Raw genomic sequence first — 19,184 nt, forward strand, 5'->3', positions numbered from 1 at the left:
GAATGCAATATCCTCCTCTAAATGCTGGCTTTTCTTCTCCATTGTTATTAGAGCGAACTCTGCAGTAGGCGCACAAGGCTGAGGGGGACCCTAAGCCACAGAAATTGAAAATTGATCAGGCAGTATGGGAAGGTGTTGTTGCTGGCACCGCTGGCTCACCCTGGGACTGTTGATTAGCATTTACAGCGCTGTCACTGGAGGCACCTGTGCTGCCTGCAGCTAAATCCTCCTCCTGCCCCTTCATCCCAAAACGTCTCTTGTAAGAGCAAACAAGAGGGGTGAAATTTAATTTATGCCTTGTTCATACAAATACCAACAGGAGATGCTACATGACATGAAACTTTGATAATGTTATATTGTCATTGTACGTGGCTCATGCTGCACTGCCTTTCCTGTGAATATTGCCATTCCTAATGTGTAAATACATCAGTATTTAAAGTAGAGAATAATTGGCAGTCAATGGTTTTCACATTTCAATTGTCCTATTAGCATTATTAGGCATTGACAAGTTGCCCAACAGTTAATTGCAATATCCAAAACAAAGGCAGGTTCTTGATTATGTGGAGTGATGATAGCAGTGAGAGCTCTGTCATGTTTATATGAGCTGCTTTATGTCATGACAGAAAAGAACTCCACAAGTCAATAAAGAATGTCGGACTAAAAATGGGAGCAAACTGGTGGGCTGTCAAGTAACTGTCATTAATTTTCCTGTCCTCTTCTTTTGCAGCACTGGCTAGAAGATCTGACGAGCAGAGAGAGGACAGTGAATAAGGACCTCGCTGCACACAGGAACTGTTTTTCGTGGTCTGGAATCTAGTGTGGGCTCCAATATCACAGCTGATGACTGTCCCTCAAGTGGCTCGACTGCAGGGCTGAGCGGGAAGCCTGTGTCTTTGCTGAGTTGGGGGCGGGGTTGCCCCGGCTTGTATGTTGGTCAATTGCACTTGTACTCGCTCACAAGGACCATGTGGTTTTCTCCAAGGAGAAATCGTTTCCCCTCGCAGAACTGGCACAGTGCCCATAATTGCACCAATTTCAGCGTGTCCTTGTGGGTATTAAGTTTTTGTTGGTGCTTTGCGGCCGTAAGAGGCCAGAACTACCACCCCACTGTGAACACGCAGTATGGGAAACTCCGAGGGGTGAGGGTGCCGCTGCCTAGTGAGATTCTGGGACCAGTTGACCAGTATCTGGGGGTTCCGTACGCTGCGTCCCCCGTTGGAGAAAAACGCTTCATGCCCCCGGAGCCTCCATCTTCCTGGTCAGGGATCAAGAACGCCACTCACTTTGCTCCCGTCTGCCCCCAAAACATTCACAATGCTGTGCCAGAGATCATGATGCCAATATGGTTCACCTTCAACCTGGATATAGTTACCACATACATACAGGATCAGCACGAGGATTGTCTTTACCTAAACATCTATGTTCCAACAGAGGATGGTGAGTGTGTCGCGGGAAACCTAAACCTCTCCTCTCTCCTGTCTCTGCTTCCTACTCCTTCTGTCTTTTCTCTAAAAAAAATTTGCCACCTTTCTTTTTATTTATTTATTTATTTTGTGCGAAGCATGATTTGTTGTCCGGCGCATGCTGTGTCTGTGTCCATCACCTCAACCTTCCATTTTAACTAGATCTTTCATTTAGTCTTTTTCATCAACTCTCCCCCTTCCATGCCACTGTTAGAGGTTCCTCTTTTGATGACTAAATGACTTCTTAATGTGACTTAATGAAAAAGAAATTTAATCATACAAGAATCAGATTGGAAATACTTTGGTGCACCTTCCTACCCTCACTGTCTTGACTGTTCTGGGGATATTAGCAATTAGTAGCCTGCCTCATAAGTGAATGATGTTCTGTAGGGTTGGTGAAATATTCTGTCTGGTACATGAGAGGCCTGTGGCATCAGCCTGACCTATGTAAGACCCTTTACTCTCCTTGCTCTATCGAGTTTGTCTCTTGCACAAAGTGAAATGCAGGAGTGGGTTTTGTGCAAAATTCAAACCTAAGATTTGGCTCTGAAAAAAAAGGAAAAAAAGGATTTGTAGATGTTGACTAAATGGCCCCCATTATTCAACACTTGAAGGAGACCCACACAGAAAATGGGCTTGAAATGTTAAGTGCTCTGAGAGTCAAATGGGCCATGTCAAATAACACTTATCAGATAAGAAGGCCAGCTGCATTTTTTTTTTAAAGTCTAGCCTCTCTGCCTTCTGTGTGGCTGTAATGGGTCTTAAATAGAAGTGCATGTGAATATGGGCTTCTTGTGTCCCAGGGTGCAGCAAATTCATTCCACCATTTTGGAATATTTCTGCAGCAGCACCCCAGTTACTTTCTCAACAGGCCCTCTGTTGTTCTTGTTGTTGATGAAGACTTGGGAGGGTGGGAGGAGGAGGAGGAGGAGAAGGAGGAGGAGGGAAAGAGGGAGAAGATGGGGTCTGACTCAGTCTTGAGTTGTTGCATGTCACATGCAATTTTTTCCAGAGCTCTCTGTTATTTTGTAGTTTTTCCATTCATTTTACAGTCAAAAGAATATCCAAGGAATGTGCCAGGAAACCCAACAAGAAAATGTGTAGAAAAGGAGGTATGTAAAAAAAAAAGAAATGAAAGAAAAAGAAATAAAAGCCAACACGGAACAAAAGGGAGGAATTGAAAGTGTGAAAGAAAGGCGAGTGATGGGTGCATCCTTCCAAAGCCGCCAATATCACCACCTAACGACTCCCAAATCAAAGTGCTAATTGGGATGAACGTGGGACTTGTGACTCAGATCAACCTTAACATGAGTGTGAGAGAGAAGAGTGAGTGACTGTGCTGTGTTGTGAGTGGGTGTGTGTGCATGTGGTAGTGTGAGAGCATGAGTCAAGGGAGTGAAATTGTAGGTTCCTAAATGATGCAGTATCCAGCAATAGATTGTAATGTCTAATATTTTATTTATTTTTTAAGACATTGTATGGCTTGTTCATATTTGAAGTGTAATTTCTTTTTAAGTAAATACAACTGTCGATTAAATCAGAGGCATGAGTGCTACTTTGAGTATAGTTTAAATACTACAACATAAAATTTGTCTTGGTATGCAACGAATTCTGCTCCTGTCAGGCTGCTTTGACAGCACTTAAGACTCGAGCTTATTGAAAGTATTTGTCAAACGTGACACCTGAAAGCCTCAGACATTGATTTAATTTGCACTAAAAAAAAAGTAGAGGGGCCACTTCGCTTTTAAATTTATTATTCACAATTGTTCAAATAAGGGTTGTGTTTTTAATGGTATGACAGCTTTCATCTGTCCATGTGGCAAATGCTCAGCCACGGAGAAGCACAGCCCCAATTTTATTAACAACAGCTCAAAAATCACTGCTGGTAACAAAAGATGGCTAATTTTCCAAGCTTGCCTGAAGGCACTGCAGGCCTGTCTGAGTAGCCATAAGACTGTTGTCCAGAGTGTATCTCACTCCACATAAAGATTCGGTTTCGGCTGTGAGACCTCTGCTGTTGATTTCCATTACGGCAGGAGGCAGCTATTGGCTTCACTCCTTGCACTCGTACATGCTTTGGTAAACCAATTTTGTTAGAGACAGACTGGCCCTTCAGGCACTTCTGCTTCTGAATTAGTCCCAGTTGTGGAATATACACAGAAATATCTATTTAATATTCCCCTTCCAGTTGGAATTTTTTCAATTATCATCCCCATGTTTGGTAATGAGAAAATGGTTTATCATAAGTTTCATATGTTGGATATGTGACATGTTATTGTGCAAAGAGGTGACTGTTGCATAGTTACTCTGTTGCTATGAAGGCAAAGTTTGTCACTTTCAGTCACGCTGGAAACTCTTTTTATTTGAGTTGCACCTTTTTTTTTTCCTGAAAAGTGCTTCTACTAATCTAGGCTTATATTGAATTAGCTGTGCAAATGAAGCATAATTTATCCTTGTTATGTAGAAAGCAGCCTCTGAAGCATACTGTGGTTTTGGTTAAATGTTTCCAACAATGTTTGACAGAGTGAACACTTAAACAGTTCATCGGTTTCCTCATTAAAGATTAAACATTTTAATTGTCGTTTAGTCTCACCGCTTAGATCTGTTCCATAAAATGATATGCTCCTTACGTGTATGTGTGTGTAGTAAAAGACACATGCACATGCACGTAGGGTCAAATGCTGGCTTTCAGTGCAGACCTGTATAATGTGGAGTCATACACCCTGTGCATATTCAGTACTAATGACATTAACATTACTGATTTCTCTGTAACACTGATTAATTTTCAGAAAGAAGGGTGGCAGTTGATTCATGAAATGTTTGTGTGATTGTAACAAACAAACGGTCTCCAACTGTGACAGAAGCAGAGTAAATGGCCCTCTTACCCACCATAAAGCACCTCTCTTCCTCTTTCTTTTTTGTGTATCTAACACAATGCCCAAGTTAGAGTTTGAGGTAATAAACATCCTCACACATGAATGCTAAAATGGGTCAATTATCAAAGACTTCAAAAATGGCATATGGTCTCATCTTTGCCAGATTGCCAGGGTGACAAATCTGGCTATTGGACTGATGTAATCTGACTGCGGGGATTTACATGCCTGTAAAGGTCATCAAAAGTCCACAAATGGAGAGGTGGACACTGACTTCAGATTGGTCTGGACTTTCTGGACTTTTTGGGGTTTTGTGTTCCTTCCTAGTGACTGTTGCTTTCTAATATTAAGGTGCTTAATGACTCTTTCACTGCAGTATTATTAGGCATTAAACCTATTTGGTTAGGTTTAGAAACAGATCAATATTCCTATAAACAGCAGAGGGCCTTAGCTGTGCAAACTGGTAATTTCAGTGCCCTGAAATTACAAGTTTGTAGAATTTTAAGAATAAATTCTATTTCTTCTATTCAGACAGTCTGTTCTATAGATACTGTGCCATTGATGTTGTGTGGGCCATTGTGCAAGAAAATCATTTGAAGCAATGATATCAAAGATATCAGGTCATGGGTCATTTTCCTCCATTAACCAGAAGGAAAGCTCTTAAACCACTCAGTACTGGCTTGACAAAAGATCAAGCACAGACTTTTATTGAAAAAAATAATACAAGGCTCAGTACAAAACTTCCAAGCAAGAGTTCTGCTGCATTTGTAAGGATTCACACGGATCTAAATGTAAGAGACTGTGCCTCCTTATGCTGGACAGGCTCAGCACAGCGTTTCCAAAAATGTCCAAGCAGGTAGTGTTTGAGGTCATGTGGAGGTGATCTAATGTGCCACATCAGCATCGTAGCCCACTGCTCTCTCTCTCTTCCACTCTCTCTCTCTGAAGTGGCCTTATAACACATACACAGAGCAGTGACAGAGCTGGAGACACTGGAGCCTTGGTTATATCACTCAGTCATTTTCTCTGCTCTGAGTCAGAGTGAATGGAGTGAAGAGAGGGGTAATGATGTGCGGGGACACAGCTAAGCACTATTCAGCCTCAGAGTGCTAGATTGGCTCGAGATGGGTCAATTTTGTGAGGACAAACCCTGATGAGGTCAATCTATACCTTTAAAAGAGGTTTATATTGTTTAGGTGATTGACAAACTTAGAAAAAAAGGCATGTAAAATGAGATGAGTTTGAGTGATAATATGCGCCGACCGCGCTGCACCGTCCCTGTTTATATAATATGCACATTATTTTCTACAGGGTTTTACAGCATGTCTCTTTCACTGCTTGTAACCTGCTTGTAAAACTCGTCCTCAGAGTCCTTCTAACGGGTCTCTCTGAACAGCACTGCTTCTAAGAGACACTTGCAGAACAACCTTCCAGACTCCTAAGTTCATCCCTCATCATGGGCCTATTTGAGATAAGTGCAGCAAAATCTGTTGTACATTTTGGCTTGATTTGGGCCACTCAACTATCATTCCTATGCAGCCCTCATCGGCAGCAGGCTGCCATGTGTTGCACAGCCCAGTGCCAGTAGCGAACAGTCCCATCAGATGCCAACCCTGTAGATTAAGTGCCCCAGCAGAAACATGGAAGATTTTTCTTCCTCTTACCAGATGACCTCCACATGCTAGAGAGCTGTAAAAACAGTAGAAGAGCCTCAGTCCCTCCAGTTAGACTGCGTTAGGGCCATGGCAGACAGTAATCCCGTTGGTTGGCCGACTCAGCCCTGCCTCAAGGAAGGAGGGGCTACTCCCCGAGTGCTGCTGAGGAAATCTGTATGCCAGGCACACAGGGCAAAAACTTTCCAAGAAAACAAGAACAAATATTGGCTTGTGTGATGTGAAAACAGAAGAGATCCTCCATCCCCCACAATTTTTGTTTTACAGCAATATGACTCCTATGATCTTTACGATCATCTGTCTTGGACAGCTGATGACCCCATTGAGTGAAGGGTACGGTCTGACTGTCAGGAAGTTCCTATTCAGAGGCCTCCTGCTGCTGGGCTGCCCAGCTTCCACAGTCAATCCAAGGCTCAATATATCTGCTCTGTTCTTTGTTCGTCCCAAATTAAAAAGCAACAGTGGAGTCCTAAAACTCATTTAAAGAAGATGGTGCAGCTTGTATCCCTTGTTAACAGAGATGTAGCTTTTACAGATACTTGAACTTAATTGTAATGAATGAATTTATAAATGTCTGTGGCTGCATAATATGCAACGTGTTGAAACAATCAGTCTGTCCTATTTACTATCCAGAAACCTGAACAATCCTTTGACAGGCATTTTTAAATGCACAAAAAGTGTGTTTGGGAGGGACAAAGAGGTTAAAGGTGTGCTGTGGAGCAAACATTTCATCTACATGTTTTTTTCTTGTAAGTCAGAAAAATGTGCATCCCTCCTCATAAAACCTTTGCAAATCTGATTTGTAAATGTTTTATATCATGGATTTTTCACTGCTGTTGCTAATGCTTCTGAACTATTTCTCGGTCTCTAATACATAGAAATATAACATAGATCTGCAACCGATCGAATGGCCGTTTGAGGCTGACACCAGAGGCTTGTGTGATTAGAAGATGTGTAAACAAGTGCATTCTTGTGAAATTAAGACATTTGCCTTGTGAGGGTTTTTGTCAAATTTGAAACACAAGCACACCCACAAGCATTTTTAATACCTAAAACAATAAACAATATTGGGTGAAACTAATGAAGTTAGTAAGTAAGAAATTAATAAAGTATATTTTATTCTATTCTACTAAAGTAAAAACAAACTGAACATATGTCTAACGACTGCATCTGTCAGAGGAACAGTGGTACATTAACAGTAGAATGAGAATAATAACGCCTGTGTACTCATGTGCATCATGTGAGTCGTCATGCATGCACAGGACCTGCTTACTCGTGTTTAAAAAATAAAAAAAAGTTCCACAGGGTACCTTTAACCACATCTGCACATTGTTCTGTTTAAACTTTTAAGCATATGTGGTAAATATTTAAATTCTTAGTTCTCCTGTTGTAAAGGCTGTGTACCTGTGTTATTGTTGCTTTGAGTCAGAGTGAAATCAGCAGCATTCCATATTTAACCGTGGTGCAGCACTTACGGTATTTTTATAACTGCTGCGTCTGACAGATGATTAGGAAGCATAAACCCCAGTGATTGTTTCTGTAAGATATTTATGTCTTTTTTCTTTAATATGAGGAACAAATGCACTATTAGGAGCCAGGATTTGAAGTAAGAGGCCCCGGTGTGTTGGTTGCCTCCATATCCAGAACCCTGTGGTCTCTATTAAACTTGTCTCTTTCCATTATCGAGCTGTAGACAGGCAGAAAGACAACTTGGCCGCCTTTTATTTGTTTTGTGTTTTTTTATTTTTTTTTATTTGGGGAACAGCTGAAGCGCAGTGTGAGTTTTGGCTGTCCTTTACTGCAGGATTACAGCCTCCTTAACCTTTTAGCTGCATTCTCCATCATTCTCTCTTATGTGTCCCTCCCAAGCTGTTCCTTAACCTCTGCACTGAGAGACAGATTGAGAGAGATGGAGATAGACAGAAGGAAAGAGAGACAGAGAGAGACAGAGAGTAAACAGACTGGAAGACGGACAAATCCAAGCACTCTGAAAGAGAAAAATGGCCACCTGAGGATTAGAGACTGAATATAAGTGCTGTAAATTGTCAAGGCTGCAACATTTCACATTTCACTAAGTCCCTTTCCACATTCTGACCTTTCTGATATTTAACTCCAAGGCCCATCTATTGTCAGCCAACCTTTTTCCAGCAAAGAAAAGGCAGTTAACATTCAGCCCTTCCACGATGTATTGAGTGAATTGTGGATTCAGTCAAGAAGTCTCTGGAGTCTGAGAGCACTCTGCATCTGTACCTGTGTGTGAGCATGATTGTGTGTGGGTGTGTGTATAGAGTGTGTGTGTACATGTTTGGCTTTATTAATGAAAAGCTTTTTGGCTAACTACTAGGCTGTCTTTTCTTTGCAATCCTGTTGAAATGTTATATTTCAGTAGCCCTTATATAACAGGCAGGCCCATTTCTTTGAACCTGATTTGATAAATGTGACAGGTTTCTATTTTACCTGTCAAGAAACATAAATAATAGCTGTTATTTTAGATTTTTTTTTTTGAAGCAATGCAAATTGTGATTCCTGAGGGTCGACAATCTGTGGCAGTTTATTCTTGTTTAGTTTTTTTATGTTTTTAATGTCGCACTCTCTCACTGTGGCATCACTTCAGAAGACTCAAGGTCAAATATAGGCTTGCTTGCTGAGTCACTGCAGATGTCACATGTTTGCTGTTCCTGTTATAGATCCAGCGTTTGACACACACAGGCTCACAGACGACACAATTCAAAGTGACAGAGCTCCCCTGTCGACACCTGCCATCCAATCTATGCCTGTCTAAAGCACTACCGCTCAATAACCGCATTGTTTTACCATGTCAATAGCACAGCAAATGCTAGGATAATTGTGATGGCTAACAAGCCTTAACAGGGCTGTGCAGCCCTTTAATTTGTGTTATCTTGTTATAGTGGTTACAGCGGTAGATGACTGTGGAGCCTACATTGACAGGCTTTGATATCCTAATGGTAGTTAATTCCAGAGATGATTGATCTGGTGCAGCTGAACACTGTTCTTTAAGGTGCTGGACCTGCCACATTCACACACTGTAAGGCCATTGTCAGATTTTTTTTCAGGCACTAAAACATTCTTTCTTTAAAAATGTAACTACATTTTGCTTTTAACACATAGTGACACATTTAGTTTCATGCACGTTAATGTTCCTCTACAATATTCTGAATTTGAATCATTTCATGTAAAACATCATATTACATGTGGAGCTTTATTTTATTATTAAGCTGTCAATGAATACATACGGTATGTGCTCATAATAATTGGCATAAGAGCATTTGCACCTCAATTTGCAAACCTCTAGCTAGACAGCCCCACAAAGCATCTAGCAAACTGTGTACAAGAGATGCATACCCACAAAGGGGCCACATTCACATTTGCATTACCCACAAAAGCATTTATAAATGGTATAAAAGACCAGGAGATCAACAGGGTTTTAAACATTTGCAAATTACATCAATACAGGCAGCAGACTGTGGCAGACACAGATCAGCATTCAAACACTGGTAAAACACTGTATATAAACAGGAATATAAGTAAAATATTTGTTTTATTTATGCACAGCTAATACTAGGAATACTGTTATATTTGAGAAAAATAATCTGCAAAACAGAGCTCATATAGCATAGAATAGACTGCAGTAATCATCACTCGGCATAATACAAAACCGATGGTCAGACTGAACTAGGTCATGTCAGTCAAAATATTTAAAATGTCTTTGTGCTTTAGAGCAGAAATGTAAATATTCCTTGACCCCCTGCCTATTATTTTGGACATTATAGTATATTGCAGATAGCAATGGTTTTAAGTATTCGAACAGCATCACAACATGTGGAAGTGGCACCTGTGTCACAGCTTCATCCTTCTGACTGTGCTCAAGCTGTATGTGTCTCATTGTGTTCTTCTCTGACTGAAGCATTCAAGCGAAAGACAAATATTATACAGAGGTCCACATGGAAAATAGATACTGGCATCATTAATGATCATCATAGATCTACAGCAAATTTCATGGTTCACAGACCATTAATTGTCCTGAAGAATAAGTTCATCATCTGCTTCACGGTAGTGAGAGAGGATGGGATTTTGGTACCGACTAACATGGATGGAGACCAGAGTTTTCACTGTTAATTGTCTGCTAATTGATGTTAGCAGAGGTGACGTTTGTTTCAGTGTAGGGTCAAGCCCATCTCTGCTAATAAAACATTATTCCAAGAGGATGTCTTCTTGGAATAATGAACAGTTCAGTGAGTTTCACATCAGGCTGCCTGTTACATTTTGGTGGTGGTGAATTAGTATTCATACTCCCCTTTATTGCACTGGAGGAAAAGTCCAAGGTCACCAAAAGCATTAAGATTTCCTGCATCAAGCATTGTTATAGAGGAAAATCTGAACACAGCAGGGTGCAAGAGAAAAAGGTCAGAAATTGTAGAACTCTCAGAAAAAGATTTTGTAGAACTCTCCTTTTAGAAAACAATGAATTACTGAATGGATCGATCATCTGACTAACCAGCGTTGATATCCTGTGACTCTGCTGCAGGTGGGCTTCAAAAACAAGAAGTTTAGAATGCTACAGTGTAAGTGGTAGGTCGAGACAGGGCTTTCCACGCTGTATCTGTACATGTTGTGCAGCCGCCCTGGGGGTAGATTTTCATAGTGCTCTAACACGTAGCACAAGGACAACATATTACCTACTGTTTGGGGCAAAGAGACAAGCAGAAGTAACTGCACACTTCACTGAGTATACATGATACACGCAATCTTGTGATTTATTCAGCTTCCCAGCACCTCTAGGGATGTAGCGATGCTGCGCAAGCTTTTGCTTGCAGTGTAAAACTCTTTCCTTTTAACCGTTTTATACACCCTTGTCTGCCATTTTCTTTTAATATAATTTTATTTGCCTTTTTATCGTCTGTTTAACTGGATCAGCCAAGCTGCAAATTGATGTCAGGTGCATATTCACAAAAGATAGTTACAAAAAAATGTGTTACAAAAAAACTCCAAAAATTGAAAAACCTGAAAATGCCAGTGGTGTATGACTCTGCTGCAGGTTTGTTTGAGTTTGTTTTTCAGGTTTAAATTTTGTATAGGCTGCTATTTAAAACTGATTTTATTTCTTTTGCTGTATTGTAAATGCTCTGTGTGCAAAAAATGAAATGTATTAACGTTGTTATCTTTTATATGTGGTTTCAATGTATATGTCTGTTTTCACATCTGTGTTGCCAAACATGCTATTTTGAATTTCCCTGTGCCTCTCTATGTCTCTCCCTGCTTCAATAACAGGGGCCCATGCAAAAAAACAGGGCGAGGATTTATCGGATAACGACGGTGATGAAGATGAAGGTATTTTCCATGGTGAACAAAGATGGTGCATGACTCTTGCTCTGAATAATGTTACTGTTTTCTGATCATTTATGGATTTTTGTTTTTGTTTTTTAATTGCCAACACAATCATCAAGCACCCCTGTCACATTACAATTTGTAGAGTTAACAGTGTTGTTAACAAGAGTGCATGTGAGTGAATGAGAAAAGCTCCTGATCCCTAAGCATCAAAAAATTCAGTCAGTGAAAAGAGGCACTGATGGCATCTTGTCGCTGTCTTGATAACCGAACCGGGGTCGAGTCATTTCAATATCTCACATGGTGACAGGAGAGACTGTTATTACAAGAGCGGAGTCAGTGGTTAGAGCCCCCCTTTTAAGGTGTGGCCTGCAGATGGATTGGTGGTGATAATGGTAGAGGGAAAGCGAAGCAGCAGTGTAATATCAGACTGTTCACCAGGTCTGCCAGCAGATTTAGATGAGGAGCGGCAGTTCAGGAGTGCTGCTGGAGAGGATTAGAGGCGAGAGGTGTAGAAAATGGGAAGTTGCTGCTCAGCAATCGCATTGTTCACTTTCCATATTTATCTTGGGATATTCCTGGCTCAGGGTGGATCTGTGCCGAGATTAGAATGAGAGACGATTCTTGTGCTGCAACAGAAACGGCTTAAGTCTCTGAATCTAAATCAAACCCTTGATATGGCCCCGCCCTCGCCTTCCTTCACCACTGTAGACCAGGTGATGCAAACATGATGTCGGGTATCAAGGTAAAACCTCCATTTGTTTGTTACAAACAGATATGCTAAACAAGACGTACTGTAGCCGTATGTCCAGGGCAAAACTTTGGGACCTCAGCACATGTTTAGGACATATGGACTTTCTATTTGGCAGGCAAATGGAAACGTCACACTAAATTGCCACATCCTTTTACTTATTTGTCTTGAATGTTGGCAACACTGGCAATGCTGCAGGTCCTGCTCTGCATTTTAAACCCAGCTGGGTTCTTTCCAGATGTTTGAGGGTTTGCAGGGATGCTCTTTCTTCTTTGCCAGTGGGCTTTTCTCTCAAAAAGAAGCCTCATGTTGGCCTTGATCACAGAACAGGAAGCGTTGCCATGGCACCACTTTGACACACAGGTGTTTCCTCATTCAAGCCCAGGGCAAGCTGTTGCAACTGAAGCCAAATTGCCTTCAGTCTTCGACTTGACTGTGTGTATACGTGCATGGTGTGCAGGTTTTTCTTCCTTCAAGCGAACCCACATGCGTCAGTATGTAGCCCTAAGTCCGTTTAAAATTGCTGACAAGTGCCGATCCTTTTGTCTGGCAAGTCTTTGCATGCGTACACAGTGGCTTGGTCTCCAAGCTGTTGTGCTAGACTAGCCTCACTGAAAATGTGACAAGTCTATTCTTTACTGAGCGCAACTAATGCTATTTACAGAGCATCACCGTAGAAGCACAATACAGTCCCAACAGAATGTCTGCCACAGCAGTGTAACTAATGCATGTGTGACAGAGTTGGCTATCAATCCCTAATCATAATCCAGAAGATTTTTATTGTTCTGGAGAATGTGTTGAACTGTGATGGCCCAACATATGAAACCCGTGTTCAGGGACACCCCTTTGTTCCTCTTTAATTCCCCAAAAGAAAACTGATACCTCAGTGGGGAAAAAAAGACTGGAGGATGGTGGGGTACACTGCAAAAAGCACAAAGTCCATGTAAGCTGTCTTACATACTACTGATCTCACAAGGCGCTGTGCTATCATTGCGGCTAATGGCAATCTCCTTGTCTCTACAGCAAGTGTGCTGCATGCATTACCAATGAAAATCAAACATTTGTATTCAAGTTTAAGGGCACGTAGAATCAGAACACAAGCAGAACTCCCACTCTCCTGCTCTCTAGATGAGAAACCTCTTATCCACATATTCTCATTCAACTGAGAGAGCTACTGTCTTGTCTGGTTTCTCTGTCTAACCCCCTCCATCTCTCAGTCTGTTCATCCCAGCATTACCATGCTGTCTCTGTTGGCAGTCTGTCTATCCTGGGCACATTTGCTCCCTCCCTCCAATATATTTGGACTGAACCTCCTCCCTGTTATAACTCTCCAGACACGTTTTTGAATTCTAGTCCAAATAAATGTTGGAGCAATAAAGGACTGCATTTATAACATATGTAATGGAGTAGCAATATACATATATTTACGAGAAAATGCAGAAGAGCCAATAAAAACATTCAACTCAGATGAAGAGATAAGCGATATATGTACGGAGGATATAATACCTTTTAATGCTGTCTGTTTCTGTCAGTCTGCGGGCTGTTTCTGTGGCTCTTCTTCTTAGTCTTTCTGTCTGTCTCTTCTTGTGTCGTGCTATCTGTCCTTTTTTGTGTGTGTCCGCCTGTCTGTCTGAGCAACAGACAACCCCCTGGCACCCACCAAAGTGCATTCAAATTCTGCACAACGCTCCCACCAGCAACACAAGCGTGAGGGCCAAGTTGCTTGTGATTTACACCAGCCCACAATCAAGACTCAATTTTACAGAGGCTGTTATTGCACTGTAAAAGGGAGTGCAAGCTTTCAATCACCTACCTGCTGTTGTTAGATAAAGGTGGCCATGTAAATAGAAGAAGGGAGGCTGTGTAGGAGCAGAATCTCCCAGGTGGAACATGGCAGTGGTGCTGAGGTACTGTGCCCAGTGATAGGCGGGGAGAGGCAGCCGTCCCCTAGCCACCTCTACAGTGTCTCGCACCAGTGCTGCCTCAGCCCTCTCCCACTGATGAAAAATAGATCTGTGTGTGTGTGTGTGTCTGTCATTTGGCACTTTGAGGCTCTGGCTCTAATCAGAAGGAATGCTTCCACCGTCAGTGTGCATGTGCACACGCTTTGACATGTACACCCACACCCATTAAATCAGTGCACATACTTTGTTCACATAAACAGTACTTGCTTTTAGACAACACACACACACACACAGGCATACCCCCACCCTCAGGAAAACCATCGTTGCTGTGCCAGGGAGCAGAGCTGAGCTCCACCTGCCTGGGTATTACCATTAATTCCATTGCACAGGCCTGACTGGATCCCCATACAGCAAAGCCCTCAGCTCAGCTCAGGCAGCCTGGAGAGTGGTAAATCGACGATGGGGGCAATTTGCACACCATTCTCTCCATTCTGCCACTATCCTATTCTCTCTGATGTGCCAGGGAATAGGAATCATGCCCCCTTGAACCCCGTTTATGCAGAGATTTTTCAAATGCTAGCACTGCTCAGCTTCTTTCCAAGATAAGCATTGCTACTAATGGCTGAGCATCATTTGAGCCATTTCAAAGGACGAGAGAGTCAGGCTGTCACTGTCATCTGTGTTTTTTCCTTTGTCTTTTACTCTTGAGTGGCACAACATAATTGGGAAGGCAAAAACATGTAAAACATGCTGCTTTTGAAAAGATTCTGGAGAATGAAGTGGAGATGGGCTTTGAATCGGACTCTTTCCTTAAGCAATGCCGCAGCACGTCTGAGGGGTTTGTGCGCTGTGATGTGTCTGTTGCTGTGGTCAACCAGTACAGTGTAACATCAGCTTTTGTAGCTTTCACTAAGGATGGTGGGCTTCCTTGAGAGACTGAAAGGTTACTCTTCACTCACTCAGGGAGCAAACAGCTGCCTGTGAGTCTTATAGGGATGACAGCACATCTATTGCTTCCTCTTCTCATCTAGATCCGCACCAGCTGTTGGGGGCTTTGGCTAATAGCCTTGCAGGCTTCTTACACTGTCTTTCCTTTCATTTCACTCAGCCACTGTCTAGCCCCGTCTCTTTTCTCTGTCCTCATGCATATGCAGACACACGCACGCACATACACACACACTGTGTTTGCCTCGTTGCCAGCATCATATTTAACACACAAACACAGCAGCCAGGCAGCCTGCAGTCACCTTTGCACAAAGGTCATTCCTTCCATTACATTTACTGTAGCCATGTCAAGATTCATAGATGAGGCACACACACACTCACACACATCTTTTTTTCCTACATGTTCAGATTTCCTTTATATACATTATTCATACTTCAGAAATGTCAGGTGTCGTGAACACTGTAGAATCTCCAGCTCTGAGATGGTCCTTTCCTCTAAAGCTTAAAATAGTAACAGCGATGCAACAGGCCATAATTCTTTGTGGTCCTTCTTCCATGGTCCTTTTTTTCTTTTCTTTTTGAATATGATACTTTGTGTTTCTTCCCTTCAGCGTGTTTTTCCCATCCAAGGCCCAGCCACACAGAGCAAGTTCATTTGATTCAGTCCAAACAGAATATTAAGCAGACAGTCAGTGACATTCACAAAGCTGTCACTGACTTGTTCAGTGGCACAAGCTGCTGTAATTACACTGCCTGTTTTGCAAAGAGCTCCTCAGATAAACTACATGCAGTTTCGAAATGTGAACATGGGCAGTAATGGACTTGTCATGAGTGAACCGTGAAGCTTGGCCTGACAAGAGCACTACAGTAGGGCGCATGTCATGTCCTGCCACATCAGGACATTGTCACCCATTCTCCCCCTTACTTCAGACCTCACTGATAGCCGCTGACAGCCACCATGTTTCACCAAGTGTTGACACAGTGAATGCCACCGACACTTATCTCCGCTCGCCTTTGTCCTGTCCCACTCCGGAGTGTCAAGGCCAGTTCTGAGGGCGCTTAATGTCAGATATATGACTGACTGCTTTTCGATGGAGTGAGAGGCAAAGGACAAAAAGGTGGAGGTATAGGCGGACAGAAAGAAAATAAGATAACAGAGGGTGGAAGGAATGCTCCGAGGCCTCCTGGTGGGTTTTACTTGCAGCAGCAACACTTTGAGGCTCAGCATTGGCCTGAGTTATGCCTCCCACTGACACTCCAATCAGTCCTGAGTCACTGTGAGGCACCTATGAAAGGTTGTGCCCCTCAGCCGTTTCTAAAATTCATACCCTGTGATGTATTTGCAGGTGCGCTGTCCCCACTTTTCAAACGGAAAACTTTTGATCTGGTTTGTATGATGTGTGCTGGGAGTGTATGCGTGTATGATAGATGCTGCATGATCTCACATGTCTGGTTAAGAAAAAATATGTGAGAAAATTGATGTGTTAAAACATTTTTTTTTCCATTCTTCATTGCACATCAGCTTTCATCTCCTTATATGTCATTCACAGTTTTTTTTGTCTACAAAACATTTGTCTTTTGTTGTGCATGGAGTTTCACTGCAAATATATGCATTAATAAACTAAACATCTCTGTTTCTTTTCAGCTCAGTGCTAAATCTTGATGCTGTGAACATGTGTGTTGATGTGTTTGCCTCGGAAAAGTAGGGAATCAGGAAAAATCTTTTTTCTTTCTTTCTTTTGTTTTGTTAAGTGCGTATAGCGAGTCACATGTTTTGCCAGATTAGACAACAGTAAACAATAAAACTGTGATCTGATTGGATAAGAGGAACTACTCAAAAATCCGGAATCTTTATTGTCATTATGCAAGACACAATGACATTTTGTTACTTATCTAGGTGCAGCTGTATCCAAAAAACATTATAACTATTGTCACTGTGATTCAATTGGGATAATGTTGCATGTATCTGCATTTTTCTCTGACAACAAATCAGTGTCAGTGAGAGGTGTATATCACATCAATGTGACATCTCCCACATCAGATCAACTCAATAAATAGATTAGAGCAAGTGGAGCTTCGATGTTTTGTATCGCTCTCCCAAAAGGATTTTAACTGTGTTGTCATGGAGACATGATGTGAATCAACAAAAGAGGTGACTGATAACACTGACATGACTAATCTCTTTTTCTTATTTCTGCCCTCTGTTCCTTCTTCCTCTCTGCCATTCTCTTTGTATCTGTGGCCCATATGTCTGAATAGCTCGTGTAGGATATCGTTTTGCAGCCCCCCCACCCCCGTCCACCTCCCACCTCCCTCATCCCTCCTTGCCTCTCTGACTGTACTTTTCATACTTTCTCACCCCATGCATTCCCTCCTCCTCCTCCTTTTCCTCTTGTCTAAGATAAGTGTGTGCATAGAGAAGTGTCAGCTATAAATCACATTTCACTGTGTAGCCTTCTCAGATACCAGCAAGATAAGGAAGCTGTAAATAAGGCCACATCATATACAAGTTATTGCTTTGCTTTTAAACAGTAACAGGGCCATGAATAACCAAGGGAATAATGAAAAAAGAAAAACAGTGAATCAGGGCTAAGCTCTGCTATAGGGGTTACAGGAGAGAAAGTTGTCTCTACAAAATGCATTTAAGTAGCTGTCCTCTGTGTTGAGCATGCTAATGTGATGGGGCGCATAATGACGAGGAGTGCCTGCAGATCGATGCAGATTGGGCCGTGCAGGACGTGGTCTGCGATTAGCTGTTCTTGAGGATTTTAAATTTTGGCTCTCAGTCACCATAGCAACCAGAATACAATACCACCCTTGTAAATCTGAGCCCATTGTTTGTTTCTTTTTTCTGCTCTCTTTATTTTGTTTTTCTCTATTTCCTTCCTTCCTTCCCTTCTTCTCTCTCTCTCTGTCTCCCTCACTCCTCACCCTCCAACCCCTTCTCATTCTCACCACTCTCAGGGCTTAAGGGTAAAAAAAATGGAGCCAGAGAGTTGGACAGAGATGGAGGGAAGGTGGGAAAGAAACAGGGAGAGACAGGGGAGAGTCTGTGAGTGAAAGCGATACAAAGTGAGGGAGGGGGAAGGCGAGAAGCTACACAGAACGCAGGGAGGGGGGAGGGGGATGAGCAGGAGTGAGAATGAGAGAGAGTTTCTTGTCTTGTCTCCCAGCTCTAGCTAGCCAGTCAGTAATTCAGTCTATTCCTCAGACAGAGGCTTTTTTCTTCCTCCTACCTCTGGATGTGCTTTATCTGGCTAGAGTGTCACCCCAGCTGGGTATCAAGCCTGTGCTTCACGAATAAAATAAACAACATTTTACCAAAACTGAAGCAGAAATTTAACTGCTGGCAACGACCGTGCAAATAAATTGCTGCAGCATGATAGACCTGTGTAAGAAAAAAAAGGAGGTGCAAGGTAGCATTGTGTAATTAGCCATTGCATTTTCCCTATCACTGTCAAGCCAGATTAGCCTGCTCCCTGCTTAGGAGATGTGTCAGAGTACCTCTCTCTTTATTCTCCCTAATGGCTTCCTGCGTGTCTATATTAGGAAGTGGGTCTGCCTCCTGGAAGGCAATGCAAAGCCAAATACAACCCTGATAGTCTGGTTTATGTGGTAAATGACTAGCCACATTTTCAGTTGAGATGGCCCATTACTATAATAGGGCTGAGCTCAACATAAAGAGTGGACATTAATTTGTTTCTCATACAGCAGATATGATAGTATATTGCTTCCATTAGTTGCAGACAGTACGATGACAGCTGGTATCTGGGAGGTGATTGTCAGTTTGTCTGTTTGTGGCCACCGTGTGCTATAACTGCTGTATCTGAATCTGAGCCGACCCTTGATCGGAGTGGGTGGACGACAATGTGAATGTGTTAATGATGGCCACTCTTGCAGACATACGAGACACTGGGGCCAAGCCTGTGATGGTCTACATCCACGGAGGATCCTACATGGAGGGGACTGGCAACATGATCGATGGGAGCGTCCTGGCCAGCTACGGAAATGTCATCGTTATCACTCTCAACTACCGTGTTGGAGTCCTCGGTAAGCATCTTTTTTTTTTCTTCATCTCCTCCTTCAAGGACATTTTTCTGGGGCATCTTTGTAGGGCACCTAGGTGTAATGAGCTCTGCTGATTGCTACATACACTCCAAATAAGGCCAGGGGAAAAACACTGGACTGTAAATACGTGGACTGGTCCCTGTGCTTCTTGTTGATGTGGT

At 42.3% G+C, this 19,184-nt stretch overlaps 1 protein-coding gene across 8 annotated transcripts in view; it reads left to right on the forward strand.

Annotated features, from left to right (window-relative positions):
* The first annotated feature begins 1,082 nt into the window (after nt 1–1,082).
* The window catches only part of nlgn3a (neuroligin 3a), an 88,489-nt gene continuing 70,387 nt past the window's right edge, over nt 1,083–19,184 (forward strand). For 2 of the 8 annotated variants that reach the window (XM_028415892.1, XM_028415890.1), the window contains exons 1-2: nt 1,084–1,437; nt 18,856–19,005. In XM_028415892.1, coding sequence (XP_028271693.1) covers nt 1,233–1,437; nt 18,856–19,005 — 355 coding nt within the window. In that variant the 5' untranslated portion in view covers nt 1,084–1,232. Of the gene's footprint in view, nt 1,442–2,515; nt 2,576–4,467; nt 4,498–11,298; nt 11,371–16,122; nt 16,143–18,855; nt 19,006–19,184 lie in introns of all 8 variants that reach the window. The other 6 variants (XM_028415884.1, XM_028415891.1, XM_028415889.1 and 3 more) reach the window with 6 other exon arrangements.

This window comes from Parambassis ranga, chromosome 10 (assembly GCF_900634625.1).
Source record: "Parambassis ranga chromosome 10, fParRan2.1, whole genome shotgun sequence".
NCBI classification, from domain to species: Eukaryota; Metazoa; Chordata; class Actinopteri; family Ambassidae; genus Parambassis; species Parambassis ranga.